Source organism: Coregonus lavaretus, assembly GCF_964263955.1.
Source record: "Coregonus lavaretus genome assembly, chromosome: 16".
NCBI classification, from domain to species: Eukaryota; Metazoa; Chordata; class Actinopteri; order Salmoniformes; family Salmonidae; genus Coregonus; species Coregonus lavaretus.
The window spans coordinates 23,798,922-23,814,667 of NC_140003.1; the positions used below are offsets into that span (position 1 = coordinate 23,798,922).

A 15,746-nucleotide genomic window follows, 5' to 3' on the forward strand; every position below is an offset into this window, starting at 1 on the left:
CGCCACACTGGTAGACCAGGAGAGAGGAAGGGTGAGTAGGTAGAGGTAGACGCCACACTGGTAGACCAGGAGAGAGGAAGGGTGAGTAGGTAGAGGTAGACGCCACACTGGTAGACCAGGAGAGAGGAAGGGTGAGTAGGTAGAGATAGACATCACACTGGTAGACCAGGAGAGAGGAAGGTTGAGTAGATAGAGGTAGACGCCACACTGGTAGACCAGGAGAGAGGAAGGGTGAGTAGGTAGAGGTAGACATCACACTGGTAGACCAGGAGAGAGGAAGGGTGAGTAGATAGAGGTAGACATCACACTGGTAGACCAGGAGAGAGGAAGGGTGAGTAGGTAGAGGTAGACGCCACACTGGTAGACCAGGAGAGAGGCGAGGAGAGGAGAGACACTCAGGAGTCAATGAATGGTGTAAGAAGGGGAAGAAAGGGGGCGAAAGGGAGGAGAGGAAAGGTGAGGCTTCATTAGTGGGCCAGGCAGAGGGGAGAAAGAGCAATAGAGGAAAAGGGGGTAGGAGGCTAGAGAAGAGGAGTCAGACTCAGTAGGAGGAGACAGAAGAAGAAATGGGGTGAGAGGTAAGGTTGGAGGTAGAGGTATACAGGCCAAGCACAGGAGAGGTGATAGACTCAGAGACTCAGAAGGCAGTGAGCAGTGTAATTATTCCTTGCGTCAGGGAGAGGGTGAAATTACAATGTGCTGCATGCTTCATGCCACACAGTGCTCTCTTCTGACAGTGTGTGTGTGTGTCTGAGGTGTGTGTGTGTGGGGGGGTTGGGGGCTTTACCGGAGCCTCTCTAGCAAGCGAGGGAAAAAACGAGGGAGGGATGAAGGGAGGAGTGGAGAGGCGAAGAGAGTGCTCTGCTCATCAGCGTAATCACAGCTAGTTGCAGACATACAGGCAGATAGACACCCCACCACACACTTTAGTTACACACCATATTTTCTTTCCATTCCCTCAGCCGCCCCTAAAAATACACACATCCTCTTGAGGCAAAGCCCAATTTTCTGTACAGGCTCTTCCTCCAGAGTCTAGAGCTGGATCAAGCAGCCTCAGAGGAGACGGAGTGAGAATTAAAATCTCATCTCATTTCTAGTCATAAGCCTCCCAGTTAGGGGGATTCACAGACAAACAGACAAACCAGAACAGAGGGGGTTCTGAATCCAATCAATCTGTTCTTTATTGGATTGGGACATGCCAGGTGCTGACCAACTGTTTTATTATAAATGAGAAGGAAGTGGGGAGCCTGGGGAGTATTGAGGATGTAGAAGTCCCTAAAGAACACAGGCAATACTCTCTCTCTCTCTCTCTCTCTCTCTCACTCTCTCTCTCTCTCTCTCTCTCTCTCTCTCTCTCTCTCTCTCTCTCTCTCTCTCTCTCTCTCTCTCTCTCTCTCTCTCTCTCTCTCTCTCTCTCTCTCTCTCTCTCTCTCTCTCTCTCTCTCTCTCTCTCTCTCTCTCAATTCAATTCAAAGGTTTTTATTGGCATGAGAAACATATGTTTACGTTGCCAAAGCAAATAGAATAGACAATAAACAAAAGGGAAATATAGAAAGGAAAACAGACATTTTAAAAGAATATAGACATTTCAAATGTTATATTATTGGCTATGTACAGTGTTTTAACAATGTGCAAGTAGTTGAAGTATGAAAGGAAAATAAATAAATAGGTTGTATTTACAATTCTTTGATATATTGAAGAGGGTGGGGCTGAATCTGCATCCCTGTCTCACCCCACGGCCCTGAGGAAAAAAATCTGTGTTTATTGCCAATTTTATCTGCACACTTGTTGTTTGTGTACATTGATTTTATAATGTCATATGCTTTCCCCCATCACCGCTTTCCATCAATTTCTATAACAGACCCTCATGCCGAATTGAGTCAAAAGCTTTTTTGAAATCAACAAAGCGTGAGAAGACTTTGCTTATGTTTTGTTTTGTTTGTTTGTCAATAAGGGTTTGCAGGGTGTATATGTGGTATTTCGTACGGTATTTTGGTAAGAAGCCAATTTTACATTTGCTCAGGACATTGTTTTCACTGAGGAAATGTTGGAGTCTGCTGTTGATGATACTGCAGAGGATTTTTCTGAGATTGCTGCTGACGCATATTCCACGGTAATTATTGGGTTCAAATTTGTCTCCACTTTTGTGGATTGGGGTGATCAGGCCTTGGTTCCAAATATTAGGGAAGATACCAGAGCTGATGTAAAGAGTTTAAGAATAGCCCATTTGAATTTGTGGTCTGTATATTTTATCCTTTCGTTTGTATACCATCAACACCACAGGTCTTTTAGCATTGGAGGGTTTGTATTTTATCCTGTAGCTTATCTCTCTCTCACTCTCTCTCTCTCGCTCTTTCTCTCTCGCTTGCTCTCTCTCTCTCTCTAGCTCTCTTGTACTCTCTCTCTCTCTCTCTCCTCCTGTTCACCATGGTCAGTCATGTGGCTGTGTGTGAGTTACACCCCTCAATCAGACTGTGTGAAGATTGAACAATCTGTTTGTTGGATTGACACCTACACACATCACGCATCCTAAACATGCATATTATACTGTATCCACTGTATATTAGCTCATTCAAATGCCCCCTCTGACAGCAACCGGGCCATATGTGTGTGTGGTTTGTATGTGTGTGTGTGTGGTCTATGTGTGTTTGTGTGTGTGTGTGTGTGTCTGACAGTCATGGGGAAGCAGTAGTGTTAATAAACGCTGATGCCTGTTTCCAGCTTCTCTCTCTGTGGTAATTATCTAGGACCCAGCAGGAGGTCTGGTGAAGCAGTACCACATACACACACACACATACATACACACACACACACACACACACACACACACACACACACACACACACACACACACACACACACACACACACACACACACACACACACCTTCATTTACATGGCTGTATGCATAAGTTAGCTAACTGAACTGGAAAACTCAGTCCTCCATTAAACAGTGCCATTCAGAGCCAGGTTAGGGAGGTAATGGTAGATTTGTCATGATAGCTTATCAGAAATGGATTACATGATTTTACATTACATGTGATTATTCACGGCAAAGCTATGGGTCTTTCCTCTTCATGCTGGCATGTTAACAGTAAGTTTAGCCTAGAGACAATGATTGAACTGTGCGATAAAGATATGGAGAAAGCAAACTATAGGATAAGATTAATGTGACAGTGGATGAAGCTACAGCTGACAAGAGAATGTTGGTTAACACTTTATTTTGATAGTCCATCTATAGATGCTCCACTAACTATCAATCGACTATCATTAACATGTCACTGCATGTCTGTGGACTTGCAGCAGGGAAGCATCTGTAGATATCACCAAATATTGTGCTATTTGGTAAACTAGTCCATCTCTTCAACCATTTCACCCATTCCTATTTGCTGCCGCCAGCAACTACCCATAGTTGTTTTTTTTATGAGTGTTCTGAAATGGAATTATGAGTTCTGTTATTGCTTCTGATGCTGTTTCCATTCCTGCTGACCGCCTGCGTTCTCCTATAATCTCATTCTCTTAAAAGGTAGTGCTGGCCCCCGGGGCACTTACCGTCATGGCTGTTTGCAGGTTAATATCTCCACTCTCCGCTCTGCATCCACGCTGTCCGTCTGTGTGTGTGTGTGTGAGTGTGTGTGTGTGTTTGATATCACTGAGAATGAATGTTACCTTAGGGAAAGCAGCACTGACAGCCATGCTGTGTTGTTCTCACAGCCTCACCGCTTCTCTAGTCATGAGCAATGCTCCTCTACATTATAACGCTACAGGGGAGGAGGCATGCTACTGGTTATCACACCTGGGTTCAAATAGTATTTAACATATTTCAAAACTGTCATTGAGCGTTTGTTTGAGCCTGAATATAATGCCAGATGGGCGGAGTTTGTACTTTGGGAATTATTCCATTGGTTCCGTTTTGTCCAGGCATGCTCAATCATTTTTTAAATATTTGAAATGCTGTTTGAACCCAGCTATGTCTGCTGTTAATGTGTTCAGTGTTGGGACTGAGGCTAACACGTGTCTGTGATAATAACAACTCACAACAGGGAGACTGTTTGGGTGGCCGTACCATGTAGTATTTCTGAGCACCAAGTCAAAGTAGAATGAATGATGAATTCATGGTCTCTATTGATGTTGTTCCGCTCATTGAGTGCATTAGTCTCATGTCTTTACCGTATCAAGATTGATCATGTGTCCTGGCAATTTACAAATGGAGGAATGAATGCAGTGTACATTTTATAGGATGACTGTGACTAATGAATGTATCTCACAGCATTACTTTATTATCAACATGACTGGACACATTCATTCATCAGTATAAACTAGCATGACATTAACAATCATCCCCTTCGGCTGCATGGACTCTAATGCTCTCTCTGACTTCGTCTCCTCTTCCCCTCTCTCCTTCCTCTTCTTCTTCTTCTTCTTCTCTTCTCCTCCCCTTGTCCCCTGTCCTCTCCTCTCTTCCTCTCCTCTCCTCCTCTTCTCTTCCTCAGAGCCCCATTTCATCTCAGCCTACGATGTGGGTCTCTTCACGTTCTTCTTCCTGCGTGAGAACGCTGTGGAACACGACTGTGGGAAGACCGTCTACTCCCGGGTGGCCCGCGTCTGTAAGAACGACATCGGAGGGCGGTTCCTACTGGAGGACACCTGGACCACCTTCATGAAGGCCAGGCTGAACTGCTCGCGCTCCGGAGAGATCCCCTTCTACTATAATGAGCTGCAGAGCACCTTCTATCTGCCTGAACAAGACCTAATCTACGGAATATTCACCACCAACGTGTGAGTGATGAGTGATAGTCTTCTTATGCAAGACACACACACACACTCAGGAAAACACAGACACACACACTAATGTACAGGTGCAGTACACACGCACGCACCCTCACCCTCTCCCACCCACCCCCACGCAAACTCGATTACTGCAATTTCCAGGCCTAATGATTATCATCATTCAGCATCCACTTCTTGAGAAACACTTAGCCTGAGTTGAGCGAGTGATGCAGAGTAAGGCAGAGAGCCTTTTTTATTACACATTCTACCTGCACTAATGAGAAGCCTGATGGTTAGAGGAAGGAATCTGTGTTGCTTCCCAAATGGTACCCAATTCCCTACATAGTTCACTACTTTTCCTTTTCCTATAGTGCACTACCCTATGGGCCCTGATCAAAAGTAGTACACTACGTAGGGAATAGGGTGCTATTCGGGACACATCCTGTGTGTTGCTGTACTGTGTGAGCTGTGCCCTGACTCATAAGCGTGGTTACACAGACCATTGTTTAAGGAATGCAGTATCATCCACTTCACTAGAGGGAGAAATGAGTGTGAGCAGAACAGAAGACTCATCCACAATGTGGATATTGCCCTTTTGTGGAAAATAAAGAACATGAATGATGTCCATAGGTGAAGAGGAAGCGAGAGAGATTTGCCCTTTTCTGAAAAAAATAAATTCTCACTGTGATGCTTTCACAGACTGAGGTTTTGGAATGTGAAGTTGAGTCAGTGTGGTACAGTACAGTTGTTGGTATTCAGATGTGTTCCATGCTCTGCTCTGCTGTGCTCTGCTCTCTCTCAGGGAGAGGAATTCTCCCCCTCGCCTTCTGCTGCTCTCACCTGTAAAGTTCTGACTCCCAGGAGGTAGTAGGCTCCTCTCCATCACTACCAGAGCTGAGGCTATCATTACTTCTCAGTACAGGACATATGTGCGTGGACGTGCGTGTGCGCATGTGTGTGTGTGTGTGTGTATCCCTCCCTCTTTCCCATTCCAATCTTTGTATCGGTCCCTCTCTCGCTCTCCCAATCCCCAGTTCTGAATAGTGTGATATCGTAATGCAATCACAGGAAGCACTGTCTCCATCTGTCTGTGTTAAATTGAACATTGTCAAAGAACTCCCAGGAGTTTGAACTGAGAGAGAGAGAGAGAGAGAGAGAGAGAGAGAGAGAGAGAGAGAGAGAGAGAGAGAGAGAGAGAGAGAGAGAGAGAGAGAGAGAGAGAGAGAGAGAGAGAGAGAGAGAGAGAGAGAGAGAGAGAGAGAGAGAGAGAGAGAGAGAGAGAGAGAGAGAGAGGAGAGGAGAGAGAGAGAGAGAGAGAGAGAGAGAGAGAGAGAGAGAGAGAGAGAGACAGAGACAGAGACAGAGACAGAGACAGAGACAGAGACAGAGAGAGCTATTGGCATCTCCTCCCTCCGTCCTTCCCTCTGTCAGGGCTGCTGAGTGGGCTTCACAGCATCTGTGTGTTCTCACATTGAAATGGGACTGTCACTGGCTAATGTTGATAATCCCGAGGTGATTTCATTGCAATGGCTTTCTCCATTGTGTTCTGAATGAGCAGCTGGATGCTGCTGCAGGTGTGTATCATAGAATAAGCTGATTGGCTCACACAGTGATCTGATTTGACATGTCTCCTCGGTACCTGGTAACCATGGTGTCCTGGTATGGTGTAATGTGTGTGTGCAGCCATCTGAAGGGTAATCCATATTTTTGCCGGATTTGCCATATTTTTTTCTAAATTAACTTTTCCATCACCTCAACATAATAACATCAAATGCACCTTGAAATGAGCTTTATGCCCCCTGGAGCATGTTGGGTAAGAATCAAATAGATATACTATTACTATGATTATTCGCTTTACTTTTACAAATTATTCTTTCAGCAAAACATACTACTTCCAGGCACCTTTTTTTTAGCATGTGCACAAGACAGTAATCTTTTGTACTGTATTGTAACATTGCTGCTGCTGTTTTATAGCTACCTGACTAAGTCTCCACTCCTGAAAGTGATTGTTTCAGACTATAGCATTGAAGCTCAGATACTGCATTGTTATGCAGTAAAAATATATATGGATAATCCTAGCCTTCCTTCATTTTTTGCTCCCTCCCTCCCTCCCTCCCTGCCTGCCTGCCTGCCTGCATGTTGTACGGGACAGGGGATGCTGAGTGTGCTTTTTGTTTCTGTTGCGATGCAGGTATTCACTGCATTTTTACCTTAACTGCATCCCAAATTCAATAGGGCTCTGGTCAAAAGTAGTTCACTATATGGGGAATAGGGTACCATATGGAACACACACTTTGTCCTTTTTCTGTGTTATTTTTCAACTGAGGGGAGGTGCACAGACTGCATTAGCTCCATATACCCTGCTGAGACTGTAGCCTGCCAACGATAGGCAGAGCACATCTGTTACTGTGTGTTTGTGTGTGTTTGCGTGTGTGTGTGTTTGTGTGTGTGTGCACTTGTGTGTATTTGTGTGTGTTTGTAGAAAGTATTTTGGGATGCAGGTGTCTCTATGCCACACATACAGTGTATATACACTACCAGTCAAAAGTTTGGACACACCTACTCATTCAAGGGTTTTTCTTTATATTTACTATTTTCTACATTGTAGAATAATAGTGAAGACATCAAAACTATGAAATAACACATATGGAATCATGTAGTTAGATTCGTCAAATAGCCCTTACACAGCCTGGAGGTGTGTTTTGGGTCATTATCCTGTTTAAAAACAGACGATAGTCCCACTAAGCGCAAACCAGATGGGATGGCGTATCGCTGTAGAATGCTGTGGTAGCCATGTTGGTTAAGTGTGCCTTGAATTCTAAATAAATCACCGACAGTGTCACCAGCAAAGCACAACCACACTATCACACCTCCTCCTCCATGCTTCATGGTGGGAACCACACATGAGGAGATAATCCGTTCACCTACTCTGCGTCTCACAAAGACACAGCGGTTGGAACCAAAAATCTCAAATTTGGACCGGTCTAATGTCCATTGCTCATGTTTCTTATTGGTGTCCTTTAGTAGTGGGTTCTTTGCAGAAATTCGACCATGAAGCCTTGATTCACGCAGTCTCCTCTGAACAGTTGATGTTGAGAAGTGTCTGTTACTTGAACTCTGTGAAGCATTTATTTGGGCTGAAATCAACTCCAATTAACTTCTCCTCTGCAGCAGAGGTACCTCTGGGTCTTCCTTTCCTGTGGCGGTCCTCATGAGAGCCAATTTCATCATAGCGCTTGATGGTTTTTGTGACTGCACTTGAAGAAACTTTCAAAGTTCTTGAAATTGTCCAGATTGACTGACCTTCATGTCTTAAAGTTTCACTTTGCTTATTTGAGCTGTTCTTGCCATAATATGGACTTGGTCTTTTACCAAATAGGGCTATCTTCTGTATACCACCCCTACCTTGTCACCACACAACTGATTGGCTCAAACACATTAAGAAGGAAAGGAATTCCACAAATTAACTTTTAATTGAAATGCATTCCAGGTGAGTACCTCATGAAGCTGGTTGAGAGAATGCCAAGATTGTGCAAAGCTGTCATCAAGGCAAAGGGTGGCTACTTTGAAGAATCTCAAATATAAAACACTTTTTGGGGTTACTACATGATTCCATGTGTGGTATTTCATAGTTTTGATTTCTTCACTATTATTCTACAGTGTAGAACATACTGTATTTAAAATGAAGAAAAACCCTTGAATGAGTAGGTGTGTCCAAACCTTTGACGGGTACTGTATATACAGTGGGGAAAAAAGGTATTTTGTCAGCCACCAATTGTGCATGTTCTCCCACTTAAAAAGATGAGAGAGGCCTGTAATTTTCATCATAGGTACACGTCAACTATGACAGACAAAATGAGAATTTCTTTTCCAGAAAATCACATTGTAGGATTTTTAATGAATTTATTTGCAAATTATGGTGGAAAATAAGTATTTGGTCAATAACAAAAGTTTCTCAATACTTGTTATATACCCTTTGTTGGCAATGACACAGGTCAAACGTTTTCTGTAAGTCTTCACAAGGTTTTCACACACTGTTGCTGGTATTTTGGCCCATTCCTCCATGCAGATCTCCTCTAGAGCAGTGATGTTTTGGGGCTGTCGCTGGGCAACACGGACTTTCAACTCCTTCCAAAGATTTTCTATGGGGTTGAGATCTGGAGACTGGCTAGGCCACTCCAGGACCTTGAAATGCTTCTTACGAAGCCACTTCTTCGTTGCCCGGGCGGTGTGTTTGGGATCATTGTCATGCTGAAAGACCCAGCCACGTTTCATCTTCAATGCCCTTGCTGATGGAAGGAGGTTTTCACTCAAAATCTCACGATTCATGGCCCCATTCATTCTTTCCTTTACACGGATCAGTCGTCCTGGTCCCTTTGCAGAAAAACAGCCCCAAAGCATGATGTTTCCACCCCCATGCTTCACAGTAGGTATGGTGTTCTTTGGATGCAACTCAGGATTCTTTGTCCTCCAAACACGACGAGTTGAGTTTTTACCAAAAAGTTCTATTTTGGTTTCATCTGACCATGTGACATTCTCCCAATCCTCTTCTAGATCATCCAAATGCACTCTAGCAAACTTCAGACAGGCCTGGACATGTACTGGCTTAAGTAGGGGGACACGTCTGGCTCTGCAGGATTTGAGTCCCTGGCGGCGTAGTGTGTTACTGATGGTAGGCTTTGTTACTTTGGTCCCAGCTCTCTGCAGGTCATTCACTAGGTCCCCCCGGGTGGTTCTGGGATTTTTGCTCACCGTTCTTGTGATCATTTTGACCCTACGGGGTGAGATCTTGCGTGGAGCCCCAGATCGAGGGAGATTATCAGTGGTCTTGTATGTCTTCCATTTCCTAATAATTGCTCCCACAGTTGATTTCTTCAAACCAAGCTGCTTACCTATTGCAGATTCAGTCTTCCCAGCCTGGTGCAGGTCTACAATTTTGTTTCTGGTGTCCTTTGACAGCTCTTTGGTCTTGGCCATAGTGGAGTTTGGAGTGTGACTGTTTGAGGTTGTGGACAGGTGTCTTTTATACTGATAACAAGTTCAAACAGGTGCCATTAATACAGGTAACGAGTGGAGGACAGAGGAGCCTCTTAAAGAAGAAGCTACAGGTCTGTGAGAGCCAGAAATCTTGCTTGTTTGTAGGTGACCAAATACTTATTTTCCACCATAATTTGCAAATAAATTCATAAAAAATCCTACAATGTGATTTTCTGGAAAAAAAATTCTCAATTTGTCTGTCATAGTTGACGTGTACCTATGATGAAAATTACAGGCCTCTCTCATCTTTTTAAGTGGGAGAACTTGCACAATTGGTGGCTGACTAAATACTTTTTTTCCCCACTGTATATTAAGTGCCTTTGAATGGGGAATTTAAGTTTTTAAGTATCACGAATGGTCCACCACCCAAAGCATTGGAGTCAACATCGGCCAGCATCTCAATATTGGTGTAACTCAATATTAGGAAGGTGTTCCTAATGTTTGGTATACTCAGTGTTTGGTACAGTGGCTTGCGAAAGTATTCACCCCCCTTGGCATTTTTCCTATTTTGTTGCCTTACAACTTGGAATTAAAATGGATTTTTGGGGGGTTTGTATCATTTGATTTACACAACATGCCTACCACTTTGAAGATCCTAAATATTTTTTATTGTGAAACAAACAAGAAATAAGAAAAGAAAACAGAAAACTTGAGCTTGCTTGGTGGTGCCTCTTGCTTAGTGGTGTTGCAGACTCTGGGGCCTTTCAGAACAGGTGTATATCTACTGAGATCATGTGACAGATCATGTGACAATTAGATTGCACACAGGTGGACTTTATTTAACTGACTTTATTTAACTAATTATGTGACTTCTGAAGGTAATTGGTTGCACCAGATCTTATTTTGTGTATGTCCATTACATGAAATCCAAATAAAAATCAATTTAAATGACAGGTTGTAATGCAACAAAATAGGAAAAATGGCAAGGAGGATGAATACTTTTGCAAGTGCCTTCGGAAAGTATTCAGCCCCCTTGACTTTTTCCACATTCTGTTAGGTTTCAGCCTTATTCTAAAATTGATTAAATCGTTTTTTCCCCTCATCAATCTACACACAATACCCCATAATGACAAAGCAAAAACATGTTTGTAGAAATTTTTGCAAATGTATTACAAATATAACACTGAAATATCAAATTTACATAAGTATTCAGACCCTTTACTCAGTACTTTGTTGAAGCACCTTTGGCAGCGGTTACAGCCTCAAGTCTTCTTGGGTATGACGCTACAAGCTTGGCACACCTGTATTTGGGGATTTTCTCCCATTTTCACCGAAGGGATGGTGCCAGGTTTCCTCCAGACGTGACGCATAGCATTCAGGCCCAAGAGTTCAATCTTGATATCATCAGAACAGAGAATCTTGTTTCTCATGGTCTGAGAATCTTTAGGTGCCTTTTGGCAAACACTGTGCCTTTTACTGAGGAGTGGCTTCCATCTGTCCACTCTACCATAAAGGCCTAATTGGTGGAGTGCTGCAGAGATGGCTGTCCTTCTGGAAGGTTCCTCCATCTCCACAGAGGAACTCTAGAGCTCTGTCAGAGTGACCATTGGGTTCTTGGTCACCTTCCTGACCAATGCTGCATAATCATGTCTTGGAGCTCTACGGACAATTCCTTCGACCTCATGGCTTGGTTTTTGCACTGTCAACTGTGGGACTTTATATAGACAGGTGTGTGCCTTTCCAAATCATGTCCAATCAATTGAATTTACCACAGGTGGACTCCAATCAAGTTGTAGAACATCTCAAGGATGATCAATGGAAACAGAATGCACCTGAGCTCAATTCCGAGTCTCATAGTAAAGGGTCTGAATACTTATGCAAATAAGGTATTTCTGTTTTTTATGTTTAATAAATGTGCTAACATTTCTAAAAACCTGTTTTCGCTTTGTGATTATGGGGTATTGTATGTAGATTGATGAGGAAATTGTTTTATTTAATACATTTTAGAATAAGGCTGTAACGTAACAAAATGTGGAAAAAGTCAAGGGGTCTGAATACTTTCCGAAGGCACTATGGGCCATCTGGTGTGATGATGAGTACCATCCATGCTAGTCTGCTCTCTATGATTCATCATCATAGAAGCCTTCACCACTGAGCTCCACTGAGCATTTGCGGAAGCAGGCCATGGCTGTGTCCTAAATGGTACCCTATTACCTATATAGTGTAACACGTTTGACTAGACCGTATGGGCCTTGATCAAAAATAGTGCACTGTACAGGGAATAGGATGCCATTTGGGACGAAACAGTGTCACTGAGCTGTACTGAGCATGTACAGAAAAAGCACGTACTCCAGTGGGTGTTGTTGAAGTCACCAGCTCTGGTTGGGCTCTTTTGCCTTTTTCTCCCATAACACTTTGCAGCCATAAGGGAACGGTACAGTGACACAACAGAAACTGCAGTGTCATCCTGTCCGACTGGTTGGCTGGTGTGGTCATGGACATCAGCCTTTTACTCCCATAACACTGGCCATAGGGGAACACCAGCCAGCCATAGAGGAACAGTACAATGACACCACAGAAAGGCCCATGTCATCTGTACCGACTGGCCGGCTGGCTTATTTAAGAACATGAAGGGCACAGTGGATTATATCTCCTCTGTATTCCTAGGCTTCATCCCAAATGGCTCCCTATCCCCTTTTTAGTTCACTACTTTTGACCAAGGCCCAAGTCAAAAGCTCTACTCTGCTCTCTACTCGGCTGCTGATAGCCCTTTAGAGTGAGAGGAGCAGAAGAGAGGCTCATCCTCCCTAAGCACTGCTTTCTGCCACTCTTTTTTTTCAATGTTCTCATCCCTCTCTTTCTCCCCTATGTTTATTAGAATTTGGTTTATTATCTATTTCATTTGCTTTGGCAATGTAAACATATGTTTCCCATGCCAATGAAGCCCTTTGAATTGAATTGAGAGAGATTTCACTCAGTAGCCCTGTCAGTCTTATGGGATATGGAGACCCATTAATATGGATGAAGAAATTAGCCCCTCTCACAGAGAGAGATAGTCTGGAGGAATTGTGAATGGACTGTGTGGGAAAGAAAGGAAGGGGAGGTTTTAAAATAGCCTAAATCTTTATGAACGGTTTAGACGTTAACAGTAACAATGGCTTCATTTGTAACTGTAACCACAGCCGTGGTCACAACATAACACTGCAGACTGCAGGCCCTGGGACACCACAGTGTCAGGGAGGTAGGGAGAGGGTGTGTTTAGCTCTGTGGCTGCAGCCTGGTTAGTGGTTGTTGCAGCTAATTGTCTGTGGTTTCCTAAGTTTGAGTTAGGTTGCTGGCTGCTCACCGCAGGAAGCACACTCACTCACTGACGCAGTCTCACACTCTCTGCAGAAACATTGAGCAGAGAGAGGGCAAACAAGCTAACACACACACACACACACACTCACACTCACACACACACTCACTCTGCGGAAACAGGGCTATTCAATAGCTGCTGTTCAATGTGCTGCAGGCTGTTTCCCATCTCCTTTGTTTGTATTGAGCTCATTTTGAAGCATCGCCCACCCTCAGGGTTCCTCTGACAGTGTTAATGTATTTCTACAGAGCTCAATCGGATCTCCACGATGGTTGCTAGATACAAACCTCTAAAGTGTATGGACAATACGCGTATATAAGGCATGTATGACATATAGTGTTCATACTGTACACTGCAAGAACATAACATAGCAGGACCATAACAGAAATAGAAACGTATAAAAGAAGAACATAACAAATGTCAAACCATACAGTGATTCCATAGGGCCCTATTGTGCCGTGCTCCTCACCATCCCCGTGCTACAGTATACCAGCCCATTTATGAGTGTGCTGGTGTTCCAAACAAAAGAAAGCATGGAGTTTATTGTACAGTAATGTCTGTTCAGTGCAGAGCAGTGTGTGTGTGTGTGTGTGTGTGCTTGGGGGGGAGTGTATCTGTGTGTTTTTGTGTGTGTATCCTAATTCACTTTAGCAGTCTCATGACGATTGTGAAGCACAGACACAGCTTCCAGCAGAAACCGACATGGACTGTGTCTTTAATGCACCTGTAAAAGATGGGACTGTTAGACAGTGTGGTGCACATAATGGATAAATTTGAGCTCTCAGTTAGAGAGAGTATGGGCATCACTTTGTTCACTATTTTTTTGTTTTATATTCACCCCCCTTTTCTCCGAAACATGACCCGCCAAACCGCGCTTCTTAACACCTGCCCACTTAACCCGGAAGCACCGTTCAACTATTGATTGAAGTCAGCCTGCAGGTGCCCGGCCCACCACAAGGAGTCGCTAGAGCGCCATGAGCCAAGTAAAGCCCCCCCCCGGCCAACCCTCCCCTAACCCGGACGACGCTGGGACAATTGTACGCCGCCCTATGGGACTCCTGGTCACGGCCGGTTCTGACACAGCCTGGGATTGAACCCGGGTCTGTAGTGACGCCTCAAGCACTGCGATGCAGTACCTTAGACCGCTGCGCCATTCGGGAGGCCCATTCACTAGGTTTTTAACACTGTCTCTCTCTCTGTCCCTCTTCTTTCCTCTCCTCCCCTCTCTATTCTCTCTTTCCCATCTCTCTCTCTCTCTTTCTCTCTCCCCCCTCTCCTCTCCCTCTCTTTCTCTGTCCTACAGAATAGTATAGCAGCGTCTGCAGTGTGTGCGTTTAACCTCAGCGCCATCACTCAGGCCTTCAACGGGCCTTCCGTTCCCAGGAGAACCCCGCTCTAACTGGCTGCCCACCCCCAAACCCCATCCCCAACTTCCAGGTACTGCCCACCCCCAACCCCACCCCCAACTTCCAGGTACTGCTCACCCTAACCCCACCCCCAACTTTCAGATACTGCCCATCCCCAACTTCCAAGTACTGCCCACCCCCAATCCCACCCCCAACTTTCAGGTACTGCCCACCCCCAACCCCATCCCCAACTTCCAGGTAATGTCCACCCCCAACTTTCAGGTACTGCCCAACCCCTTCCCCAACTTCTAGGTACTGCCCACCCCCAACCCCTTCCCCAACTTCCAGGTACTGCCACCCAACCCCTTCCCCAACTTCCAGGTACTGCCCACCCCCAACCCCACCCTCATCTTTCAGGTACTGCCGAACCCCTTTCCCAACTTCCAGGTACTGCCCACCCTCAACTCCATCACCAACTTCCAGGTTAGTGCTAGTCTGGAGCAAAATCCTGCTCACCCTGTGTGTCCCCAGAACCAGGACTAAAGGACTCTGCATCTAGGAGGCATTGCATATAAGAACCAGGGATTATGCAACCCAAAGCCAGAGCATTTGTTACTGTAGTTCGGCAAACAACAATCATTGTAGTATTGTAGGTGTGAATAAGCGTGATTACTGAAGGATAAAATGACAATGAAATGTGTGGTTATTTTATTTTTCTCTCTCTCTCTCTCTCTCTCTCCCTCTCTGTCTCTCTCACTCTCTCTCTCTCTCTCTCTCTTACTTTTTATTTCTCTCTCTCTCTCTCTCTCTCTCTCTCTCTTCTCTCTCTCTCTCTCTCTCTCTCTCTCTCTCTCTTCTCTCTCTCTCTCTCTCTCTCTCTCTCTCTCTCTCTCTCTCTCTCTCTCTCTCTCCTCCCTTCCCTTCCCAACCCCTCCCCTCCTCAGTGTGGTACCATAGATGATGACGGCGGTCCTAACGATGGTCTGACGGAGCGCAGTCTCCAGGATGCCCAGCGGCTGTACCTGATGAATGACGTGGTGCAGCCCGTCTCTGTGGACCCCTTGGTCATGCAGGATGACGTGCGCTTCTCAAGGCTGGTGGTGGACATCGTACAGGGTCATGACACACTCTACATGTCATGTACATCGGCACAGGTCAGTGGAGTTCAAAGGTCAAAGGTCAGGGCTCAAGGTCAATAGGTTAGACCCAAACAATACATCGATCAACCAATTAATTAATCAATCAATGTACTTATAAAGAAAAGGGCACATTAGCTAGGTAAATCTCCCTGGAAG

At 44.7% G+C, this 15,746-nt stretch overlaps 1 protein-coding gene across 1 annotated transcript in view; it reads left to right on the plus strand.

Annotated features, from left to right (window-relative positions):
* Nucleotides 1-15,746, plus strand: part of sema5ba (sema domain, seven thrombospondin repeats (type 1 and type 1-like), transmembrane domain (TM) and short cytoplasmic domain, (semaphorin) 5Ba) — a 120,735-nt gene that overhangs the window by 56,947 nt on the left and 48,042 nt on the right. The window contains exon 7 of the mRNA XM_084179907.1: nt 4,494-4,779. Coding sequence (XP_084036033.1) covers nt 4,494-4,779 — 286 coding nt within the window. The remainder of the gene's footprint in view (nt 1-4,493; nt 4,780-15,746) is intronic.